At 48.3% G+C, this 11,458-nt stretch overlaps 2 protein-coding genes and 1 pseudogene across 4 annotated transcripts in view; 2 read left to right on the forward strand and 1 right to left on the reverse strand.

Moving 5' to 3' along the window:
• Window positions 1-2,932, forward strand: part of LOC121270538 (zinc finger protein 84-like) — a 31,052-nt gene extending 28,120 nt beyond the window's left edge. The window contains exon 4 of the mRNA XM_041175904.1: window positions 832-2,932. Coding sequence (XP_041031838.1) covers window positions 832-1,501 — 670 coding nt within the window. The 3' untranslated portion in view covers window positions 1,502-2,932. The remainder of the gene's footprint in view (window positions 1-831) is intronic.
• LOC121270522 (gastrula zinc finger protein XlCGF8.2DB-like) overlaps window positions 1-11,458 on the forward strand; it is a 37,994-nt gene that overhangs the window by 12,462 nt on the left and 14,074 nt on the right. The window lies entirely within an intron of this gene.
• LOC121270649 lies at window positions 6,557-6,728 on the reverse strand (annotated as a pseudogene).

Genomic DNA, 11,458 nt, shown 5'->3' on the forward strand with positions numbered 1-11,458 from the left:
AGGTGATGTTTGCAGCCTGGAGGAGCCCCTGGGCCTTGTATATATTCAGGATGAGAGGATGCAGCCCCTGTATAGTTACCTGAAGGGGCTCTTCATCAAAGTTTGATGACACTTCAGTCCCACGTTCCTAACCACTGTCTGCACAGTGTGGAGGGGAATGGATGGGGCTAAGTCAGAGGATCTTCTCCTGGACTTGCCCTTGGTTAAAACAGCAATTTGTAGACCCAGGATGGGTGGTCACACATGGGGGTGGTCACACTGGCTGCCGGCCTGTCTTCCGTGGTCTTGCCCGTGCCTGGGTGGCCCTGGAGAGGGGGAATGCGGTGTCCATCGGTACGCTTGATAGCTTCCACAACCGGTGAGCACTTCAGGGTACAGAGAGTCTCATAGACACTGGAAACAACGCTCTGGTTTAGTTAGGAAGGTTCCCTTTGCTTTTGTTGGGACTTTGTTGCTGATTTTGGCTCTTTTTACTTCGAGCCATATGTTTGGGGGAACAAGAGAGGAAAGAATGACTTGTCTGCTCTGAATTTCTATCCTGCACTGACACTGGTGACTTTTGTAAACTCCTTTTACAGGGGATTAGAAGGGGAGGGTTTGCGGACAGAAAACTCAAACCGAACATCATGTCAAGATCTGACAGAGTCACTCGATTCATCAGGACCTGAATGTTATCGGTCTTTGAATGTGGAGGGAGAAATTTTTGTCTGTTCTGTCTGTGGGAAAAGATTTCAAACATCAGTGTGACTGGAAAAGCACCCGAGTCACGCACACGCCAGAGTGAGGAAGAGCTTTAATCAGTCTCAAAGCCTGAAAAAACACCATTCTCAGCCGGGAGAAACTGTACGCGTGTTGTGGACGAGGCTTCAACGGATCATCCAACCTGGAGAGACACCAGGACACCCGCACCGTGGAGAAACCGTGGAAATGTCCGGACTGTGGGAAGGGATTCAGTTACCCCTCTGAGCTGGAAATCCATCAGCGCACTCACACTGGGGAAAGACCGTTTACTTGCTCTGTCTGTGGGAAGGGGTTCACTCATTCCTCCCATGTTGCGACACACCAACGTGTTCACTCCGATAGCAAACCTTTTAACTGCTGTGACTGTGAGAAGCGCTTCAAAAGCAAAAAGGACTTGGTAACACACCAGTATACTCACACCGGCGAGCGACCATTCACTTGTTCTGTGTGTGGGAAGGGATTCACACGTTCATCCACCCTGGTGAAACACCAGCGAGTTCACACTGGGGAGAGGCCGTTCACCTGCTCTGTATGTGGGAAAGGATTTAGTAATTCATCGAACCTCCTGACACACCAGCAGGTTCACACGGGGGACAGGCCGTTTATCTGTTCCATATGTGGGAAGGGGTTCACCCGGCTATCCCACCTACAGACACATCAGCGAGTTCACACTGGGGAGAAGCCATTCACCTGCCCTGAGTGTGGGAAGGGATTCACTCAGTCATCCAACTTGCTAACGCACCAGCGAGTTCACAAGTGACTGCAAAGGATCATATTCTGCTGTTATTACTGCTGTTAGTTTTGGGGGGTTTGAGATATAAAACCTTTTTACTTAAAATACCTAAGTTCTGAACTTTTAATTTATAACAGTGGAGTCCCCAGTTGTGCCTGACCTAACCAGGTATAAATAACTAATATTTATAAATCAAATAGAATTTATTAAGCAAGAAGTTACATATATTCAACAAAAGCAGTGAAGACAACATGGAAGTTTCTTGTCCTTCAAAGCCCTAGGATTCCTTGATTGATGCCAGGACAGGCGAATCCTTTCTTCTTCTCTCTCTGAAATAATATTGAACTGTGTCTCAGAAGAATCATGCCACAGAAGCAATGGTACAAACTGTGCCAACAAAGGCTCTGATTTTCCAACATTTATTCCTCATTCTGACTGTCTCCCTTCCTTGTTAGAAAATAGTCCAAGTTGACTTCTTTCATTGCCTTAGGGAGAAGGTCATCTGGTGTCACCCCATCTCTGTAACTAGAGTCGTGAGACAAATATCCATCTCTTATTCCCTGGGCCCCCCACCCCAAGAGTTGCATTCCATTGTGAACAAATGACGAATCCTTGGAGAGACAGAGCAGTTGTACAAACAATGTTATCAATTGTTTATCATAGTTTGTGTTATTCATATAAACATGCTACCTTATTTTTCACTGGCACCAGGACAATTAAGAGCAATAATTCCTACAATAATGTCAGGAAAGGAATGTCTTTTTAAAATGTAGGTGTTCTGTCCTACAGATATGGTTCATTGATTAAGGCATCAGCAGACCTATGTCTGATTCAAAGACTTGATGGTCCTTGTTTAAAGATGAGTTGTCATACAAAGTTCAAGCTGCTGAGTTGAAACCTTTTGCTTCTTTCTTTAAAGCTGACAAAGAAACCTTGAACTGCACATAGTGTAACTAAAACGGACTAAACCCAGACTTTTTGGCATCTTTAGGATAACTAAGGCAAACTCCTAAAATGTAAACCCGCAACCTCTACCAGCTAGAAGGACAAGGGCAGCAGACACAGAGTAACACCATCCAGCTGCAACTTCCCTTCCAAGCTACTCACCATCCTGACTTGGAAATATATCGACCATTCCTTCACTGGAACTCCCTTCCCAATCGTGGGTGTACCTACACCACATGGACTGCAGCGATTCAAGAAAGCAGCTCACCACCTCTTAAGGGCAATTAGGGCTGGGTTGGTCCAGCAAGCGACGCCTATATCCCATGGACGAGTAAGAAAAAACTCTAAAAATTAGTAGTATTATCAAATCTTACACTGTTTTAATTGCATGTAAGACTGAACCATGTGTATTCTGAAGATCAGAGTTTGTATCTGATGTTAATCACTGCCCCCCCAACTGGGTTGGAGTTTAATAATCTGGATAAATGTGAAATAAATAAGCTATGTTTTGAACACATTGTTGTAGATTTTTGTCTTTCCCGCCTGAGTGTTTAATATCACCTGGCTGGAGCTCAGAAAGGACAATTGCGGGGGGAGAGTCCTATGGCAGGAACAGAATTTCAACTTGGACACAGACCTTCAGGGTCACGCTGGGAGGGACAAACGGCACTTTGGCCTTTCTCATCTTTCTTCACTGACAGCAAAGTCCCCGTGTGAATTAACCCTGATGTTTGTAAGAAATGGTGTGCCAGCTACCCTCTTCCATGGTTCAGAACTCTGAGACATGGAACAGAAAGGTCCCTTACAGCGATGTTTAGAGTCAGGAAGGGCACTGGTGAATGTGCTGTCAAATCAGAGTTCGGTGTAAAACTGTGATGAAAGTGAAATGGCAGGTTTAAATTTTCACCCTGAAAGTGACTGCTATAAATATTCTACAAAGCTTTCACGTGTTTGTTTGGTAGTTCTAATCCACAATTTTAAAACAAACCTTTTGAAAAACAAATTGGGTAAAGCCTGCATTAAAATAAGAGATGGAGGAGTTCAGAGGACCCTGTTAACTGCTGGTATAAGCATGCAGCAAACATTTGATCTTAAAGGACAGGACGGTAGCCTAGTGGTTATGCTACTGGATGAGTAAGCGAGAGGCTGGACTGACAATCAGTGGACCTGGGTTCATATTCTACCACAGAAGTTGGAGAAGTTGAATTCACTTCATTAAATAAATCTGGAATTAAATGCTGGCATTGGTGAGCATGAAATCACGGGATAGTTGTAGGTGTTCAACTGGTTCACTGCCATCCTTCAGGAGATGTGGGGTGAGGGTGGCGGAGTGGTAGTGACACTTAAAAAGAACATGCATTATGCATCCTTTCAGATCATTAATCTGTTTCTGTTCATAGATTCTAATCTTATCCTCAATATGACCTCCCAGGACCTGCTTCTATTGCAAATTCTTAGTTCTAATGTGTCTAACTGTCTTTACCATTGAGAAATGTTTCATAAAGTTATTACAATTATTCTGGTCTGTCCCACCTGGCCTCCCTCTGTCTACGTTCCCCACCTCAGGAAGATTCTTCCTTACCTCGCTTCAAAGCTTATTTTTTGGCCAACGCAAACATTTCCATCATATTCTTTCTCCTCCTCCTAACCTGTCTTCGAATTTCCTTCGTCAAGCAGGCTGTTGATATAAGGTGAACCATCCTCGTCCGTAATACCCAAAGGAAAGGAAAAGCTGTAATTGTCCAGGGAATGTTGTTCTGTATTTTATTCTATCGCTGGAATCATCCAAGATTTGCACAATGTGCAGTAACGGGTGCGCCAAAAGCTGTTTTACCCGCCAGCCACAAAAGCAGGTGTTCGTGCCGCATCGTCCTATCACCACGTCGTTAATGCTGCAGCCACGGGAAACACACCGTCTCTCTCTCTCTCTCTCTCTCTCTTGCGGGTGGCCTCCGATTTGCCCACCACATTGCTACCTCACCACTTCCTCGCGCAGGGCACCATGTTCAGAGTGCAGCCACGCGCACACTTCTCAGTGATTCCCAGCCCAGGAGACTGCTGTGGTGAAGTCACGGCCCCAAAAGCCAAGAAGGGTGCAGCCCCACCCACCCCCCACGATTCAGTGACGCCTTCTGGATGTCGCGGGGGGCCGTTGCGATGTCCCCTACCTTGGCTGTGGCCACAGGAGGCCCATCGGCTTCACCACTCCGGCTTGGGAAGCCAGTGACAGGGGTGGCCAGCGTCAATGTTGCACACGAGGTTGGCCACCCGGTGCAGAAAGCGGATGAACGATCTCGTTCGTGCCGCCAAGGTACTCTGTCACTCTAAGCTCACACACTCAACGAGGCCCCCACACATTCGCTGGCATCTCACTCACTGCCTGCTCAAGGGACATCGCCGCTCACTCACTCTCTCTCACACACACACACACTCACATCTCCACCTGGCCTCATCTGCTCTGGAGACTGCCTCCTCAGCCCTCATCACTCACTTGCACAGATCAACATGCGCTCCCACACACACACACACCCACACCCTTCTCCAGTACAGCCCTCACCCTGCAGCCTCTTCCCTTGCCTGAGGCCACTTCTTCCCCCTTCCCCCAAGTAAGCCCTAGCCCTTTCCAGCCATTGGAAAGCCACCCCCACCTTGGTCTGCTAGGTAGAGACCTGCCCTTGAGCCCCAAAAAAGTCTTGTGGCACTGCCCGCCAAGCCTGGTGCTGATGGCCATGAGTGTTGCCCGAAGCAAGGGAGGCAAACAAAGCTCCAAGACCCCAGCGAAGTGTAGTTCGTCAGATGTACGTCGCTTGTGTACAGTTGTGAAATTGCTGCTAGCGTGCCCAGATGATCCAGCGCCCGTGGTGGGGGTAGGGTTGGCAGGGGGAGGGGTGGGTTGTTGGTGGGGGAATGATTCCAGCGAGCAGGGCTTGTGCTGAGATGCTAAAGTATTGAAATTAGGCTCCCGGTCTGCAGCGGTGGGAAACACGGCCTGCCGTTGACGGGCAGAGCGGACGTCGCAAACTGGGTTTCACGACGGTGAGAAATCGATTTTTGGCCGTCTCACCATATTGTCCCCCCTCCCTGCTTGCCATGATGCCTGGCGCCAGGAGGGCCGGAGAACTCCAGCCCTTGGCCCACCCAGACTGATCAGCCAGGGTGGCAACAGGCTGTTCAATGTGGTTGTTTTTATTTTGCTGCCACTGCCCCAGATGTTGTGATGACCAAAGCTATTCGCAGTCACTGGAGGGTCATGGCTCCCTGAATTTCTGTAACCTTGTGGGCTTTATGGACACCAATGATTTAGTGGGGAGGCAATACCAATGGCAGTGGTATTGTTGCTGGATTAGTAATCCAGAGATGATTAATAGTATTCCAGGGACCTGGGTTCAAATCCTGCAGTGGCAGGTGGTGGAATTTGAATGCCATAAGAAATCTGAAATTAAAGGTCTAACGATAACCATTGTTGTTTGTTGCAGAAACCCATCTTGGTTCACTAATGTCCTTTAGGGAAGGAAATCTGCCTGTCTGGCCTACATGTGACTCCAGACAATGTGATTGTCCCTCTGAACAAGGACAGTTGGGGATGGGCAATAAATGCTGGCCTAGCCAGCCCATATTCCATGAACGGAAAAAAAAAAACCCCGGTATTAGATTGATTGAGATTGCCCGTCCAATGGGACAGGATGTGTCCCTGTTTGCTTGTGTTTATTGGGTGCAGATGTGTGTTTCTGTGTGCGCGCTGCTTCCCCTCAGCTGGAACACAGACATTCTTTGAGTAGACAAAATTGATCCTCTGTGAATCCAGTCAAGTGATTTGAATGGTACAGTTAGAAAATTCTTCATCCGGTGTGAAACCACAGCTGGCTGCGTGCTGTGTAAACCCGACATCTATACAACCACAGTCCCACTTCTGCTGGAGCGCCAGGAAGTGTCTGCTGCTTCCCTTCTTTTCCCCTCGCTACTATTCTTATAGAGCATGTCCCCTCCACACATCCTACATGAGATTGTCTTTGAGGTCAGTTGTTCCTTTACAGCCTGTAGTTCTGAATGATGACAATGTTGACCTTCTCCCTAACCCTGTCCTAATCTCTGATTTAATTTTTCTTTTTCTCAATTTCCCTTTCACCCTTTGGAGGGCAAAACTGCACCATTCCTGAAGACACTGCAATATCAGGTTGATGCTTGGAGTAGAATGGGCACGCCCCTATCCCATCTCTCTGTCCCAAAAATCAATTTAATATTTTGCCCCCAGTTAGGGGACATATAAGACACTAAACTGATAAGAACAGAAAGTTTTTTTGAAAAATATACTTTATTCATAAAATATCTGGGGAAACATTACAAACTATTTCAAAATCACCATCACAAAAGTCAGGTTCAATTTTTACACATGGATCACGAGGTGTATCAATACAATCAATGAATATTACAATCATTTCAGTATGGTCAATGCAGACAATGGTATTGGAGTTATCAACATACAATTATAATACAATTAGTATTCAATGCATACATTCATTTTAACCCTGTCTTTTTTTTGCAAAAATATACTTTATTCATAAAACATCTTCAACAACATTCCAAACCATTTCAAAATCACCATTACAAAAGTACAATCAGCTTCAACTTTTACAACATGTATCACAAGGTGCATCAGTACAAACAATGAATGTTACAATCATTTTCAGACATTCATTTTGAGCTGTACATCCCAAGGGGGGCCGTACACAGTTCTCAGTCCCTCGGTGCACTGTGGCAGAAAGGTCTTAGGCAGCGACCCTTCCCCATTGCGCCTTTGCGGCAGCTGCCCCAAGCTTTAGTGTGTCCCTCAGCACGTAGTCCTGGACTTTGGAATGTGCCAGTCTGCAACACTCGATTGGGGACAAGTCTTTGCGCTGGAAGACCAACAAGTTTCGGGCAGACCAAAGAGCGTCTTTCACCGAGTTGATGTTTGTCTCGGTGTGTGTCGCTGGGAACCGCCCATAGAGCACAGAGTCCTGTGTCACAGAACTGCTCGGGATGAACCTCGACAGAAACCACTGCATCTCTCTCCAGACCTTCTTTGCAAAGACACAACCTACAAGGAGGTGAAAAACGGTCTTTTCCCCACCACAGCCACCTCGAGGGCAACGTGCCGAGGGGGTGAGACTCCTGGTGTATAGGAAGGATCTGACGGGGAGGGCCTTTCTCACCAGCAGCCAAGCTATGTCTTGGTGCTTGTTGGAAAGTTCTGGCAATGAGGCATTCTGCCAAATGACTTTGACAGTCTGCTCGGGGAACCATCCCACAGGATCCACCCTCTCCTTTTCCCTCAGGGCCTCTAATGTGCCGACCACTGCCTGATGGACTTGTGGTCAAAGGTGTTTCTCTGCATAAATTTTTCCATGAGGGACAGGTGGTACAGCACGGTCCAACTACTTGGAGCGTTCCGCGGCAGCGTGGCCAGACCCATCCTTTGCAACACCGGGGACAGGTAGAACCTCAGCACGTAGTGACACTTGGTGTTTGCGTACTGAGGGTCTACACACCGCTTGATGCAGCCGCACACAAAGGTGGCCATCAGTATGAGGGCGATGTTGGGCACGTTTTTTTCCCCTTTATCTAGAGGCTTGTACATCGCATCCCTGCGGACATGATCCATTTTCGACCTCCAGATAAAGTGGAAGATGGCTCGGGTAATCGCCACCATGCAGGAGAGTGGAATGGGCCAGACCTGCGCCACGTACAGCAACAGCGAGAGTGCCTCACACCTGATGACCAGGTTCTGACCTGCAATGGAGAGGGAGCGTCGCTCCCACATGCCCAGTTTCCTTTTCACCATAGACACTCGCTCCTTCCAGTTTCTAACGCATGTCCTGGTCCCTTCGAACCATATCCCCAGCACCTTCAGGCCGTCAGCCCTGACAGTGAAGGGGACAAAGGATCGGTCAGCTCAGTTCCCGAAGAACATGGCCTCGCTCTTCCCACGATTTACTTTGGCTCCCGAGGCCAGTTCGAACTGGTCGCAGATGTGGATCAGTCTGTGCACCGACAGCGGATCCGAGCAGAAGACGGCGACATCATCCATGTACAGGGAGGCTTTGATCTGAGTGCCTCCACTACCTGGGATCGTCAGTCCTCTTATGCCTGGATCCTTCCTGATGGACTCAGCAAAGGGTTCTATGCAACACATGAAAAGAACAGGCGAGAGAGGACAGCCCTGCCTGACTCCAGATTTAATCAGAAAGCTATCTGATTCCCACCCATTGATTGAGACTGCACTACTGATGTTAGTGTAGAGCAGTTGGATCCAATTGTGAATTCCCTCCACAAACCCCATTTTGGAGAGCACATCCACCATGTACGTGTGCGATATTGTCAAAGGCCTTCTCCTGATCCAGGCTGATGAGGCAGGTATCCACACCCCTGTCCTGTACATAGGCAATCGTATCCCTGAGCAGCGCTGTCAGAAATCTTTCTGCCTGGCACAGTGCAGGTCTGGTCAGGGTGGATCACCAATTCCAGAGTGGATTTGACCCGAATGGCGATGACCTTGGACAGAATCTTATAGTCCACATTCAACAGTGAAATGGGCCGCCAATTTCTAATTTCCTCCCTTTCCCCCTTGTGCTTGTAGATGAGGGTGATAATGCCTTTTCCTCATGGATTCTGACATACTGCTGGCCAGGAGCATACTCTCGCACACTTCTAGCAGGTCTGGGCCGATCCAGTCCCACAGAGCTGAAATCAACTCCGCTGGCAAGCCGTCGATTCCGGGAGTTTTACTCTTCTCAAAGGACTCCAGGGCCTTAGTCAGTTCATCAGGCTCTCCCGTGTACTGTCGTCTAAGACCTCCGTGATAGAGGACAGGAAGGATTGGGAGGCCGTGCTGTCTGTGGGCTTCACGTCATACAATCCAGCGTAAAAGGATTTGCTGATCCTCAAAATGTTGGAAAGTTCTGGCAATGAGGCATTCTGCCAAATGACTTTGACAGTGCGGACTGCGATGACTTTACTGAGCCGTCTTCTTCCTTCAGGCTGCTGATCACAGAGCTCTCTCTGTGTACCTTTTGGAAGAAGAAACATGAGCACGTCTCATCACGGAGAGGACTCTGGAACGGAAGATGATCTTGGAGGCCTCCGAGGCAAAGAGCGAGGCTTGCTGGCTCTTCACCTCTTGGAGTTCCTCCTTGACATCGACCCCCCCCCACCCCCCCCCACCCCCCCCATCGATTGCAACCGGAGCAGATTCTGCATGTTTTTCTAGAGTCGGGATGTTTCCCTCTGTTCCTTTCTAGCTCTCTGGGTGCCTTTGAGAATTTTAACCCTGTCCTAAGCCTTCTGTTGTTTCATTAATTGAAAGCAGGGACTCTCCTTTGTTCCAATGGTGACATTCCCTGTCTGCCCAGCTATTCTTTTAGGTCAGCCCTTGAATTGTTTGTGTAATCATGTTGCCACATTTCATGAACAGATGTTGAAATGTCTGCTCCACACCCAAAGGGTGTTTAAAGCCACAAACAGAAAGGTCCAGATTTCCCCTGGACTTGGGGGGTGAGGGGGAAGCAGCTTCCAGAATGATGCAGAGTTTGAGACTAAGAGGGAGATCCGGGCTCAGTCCCGCTCCCTCATTCAAAACAATAACCTGCAGAAACTCAACAAGTCCGTCCGCCCCTCTTTCACTCCCATTGGCTGGAGGACCAGCCGCTCCCGCTCGGTCCTCCAGTCGCGCGCCTCCTCATTCACTCCGATTGGCTGGAGGACCAGCCGCTCCCGCTCGGTCCTCCAGTCGCGCGCCTCCTCATCCGCTCCGATTGGTTGGAGGACCAGCCGCTCCCGCTCGGTCCTCCAGTCGCGCGCCTCCTCATCCGCCCCGAATGGTTGGAAGACCAGCGCCGTCCCTGATGGGTACCCCAGCCCCGCCCCCTCAATCCTATTGGTCCGGAGCTTCCGCCAATCACTTCCCGGGCATTGCGCGCTGGAGCATGCGCAGACCAGGTCTGCTGTTGGCGATGCCGCTGTCGGTATCTTGAACCAGCGGCTTTAAAATGCGGATTTTTATTTAATTTTTTTTGCAAAAGAGCGAGTGCGGATCCAGAGCCGAAAATGAAACAGCGAAAATTACCCACCCAAGGCCCATATTTTAAAACCATGAATTTTTATTCCTGTGCAAATGATGAAAGTCAGGGAGCGTCTGTAAATGGAGGAGAAAGGGTGATGGGTTAGGGAGCGTCTGTAAATGGAGGAGAAAGGGTGATGGGTTAGGGAGCGTCTGTAAATGGTGGAGAAATGGTGATGGTTAGGGAGTGTCTGTAAATGGAGGAGAAAGGGTGATGGGTTAGGGAATGTCTGTAAATGGTGGAGAAATGGTGATGGTTAGGGAGTGTCTGTAAATGGAGGAGAAAGGGTGATGGGTTAGGGAATGTCTGTAAATGGAGGAGAAATAGTGATGGGTTAGGGAGCGTCTGAATAGGGACTGAGCAAAGAGTATTTAAAAAGGGGAAATGCTGATGAGCAAGTAACATGTGTAACATTGAGCAATGGAATAGTACAGCATTGAAGGAGGCCATTCGGCTGATCGAGTCTCCGCTGGCACTTTGGAAGAGCTTTCCACTCCCCAGCTCTTTCCACATAACCCTGCAGCTTTTTTTTCCCATGCAAACATTTATCCCAATTCCCTTCTAAAGGCTCCAATTGAAACTGTATCCGCCCCACTCTTAGGCAGTTCATTCCTAATACTAACTACTTGATGTGTAGAAAAGGTTTTCCCTTGTGTCGCCATCGCTACTTATGCCAATCACCTTGAATCAGTGTCCTCTTGTTCTTGGTCCTTCCGCAAATGGAAACAGTTTCTCCCTTTCTACCCTGTCCAGAAAGGTCATGATTTTGAAGACCCCTATCACATCCTGAAAAAGAGATTGGCGCAAGAACGATTGACAACATGAGGACAAACTTTTCTATGCACTGTTAGGATTTAGAATGAACGACCTTGGAAGATAGTAGGGGTAGATTCAATCACAGCTTTCAAAGGGGAATTGGAAGAGAACAAAATTATTGGGCTGG

This window comes from Carcharodon carcharias, chromosome 27 (genome assembly GCF_017639515.1).
Source record: "Carcharodon carcharias isolate sCarCar2 chromosome 27, sCarCar2.pri, whole genome shotgun sequence".
NCBI lineage: Eukaryota > Metazoa > Chordata > Chondrichthyes > Lamniformes > Lamnidae > Carcharodon > Carcharodon carcharias.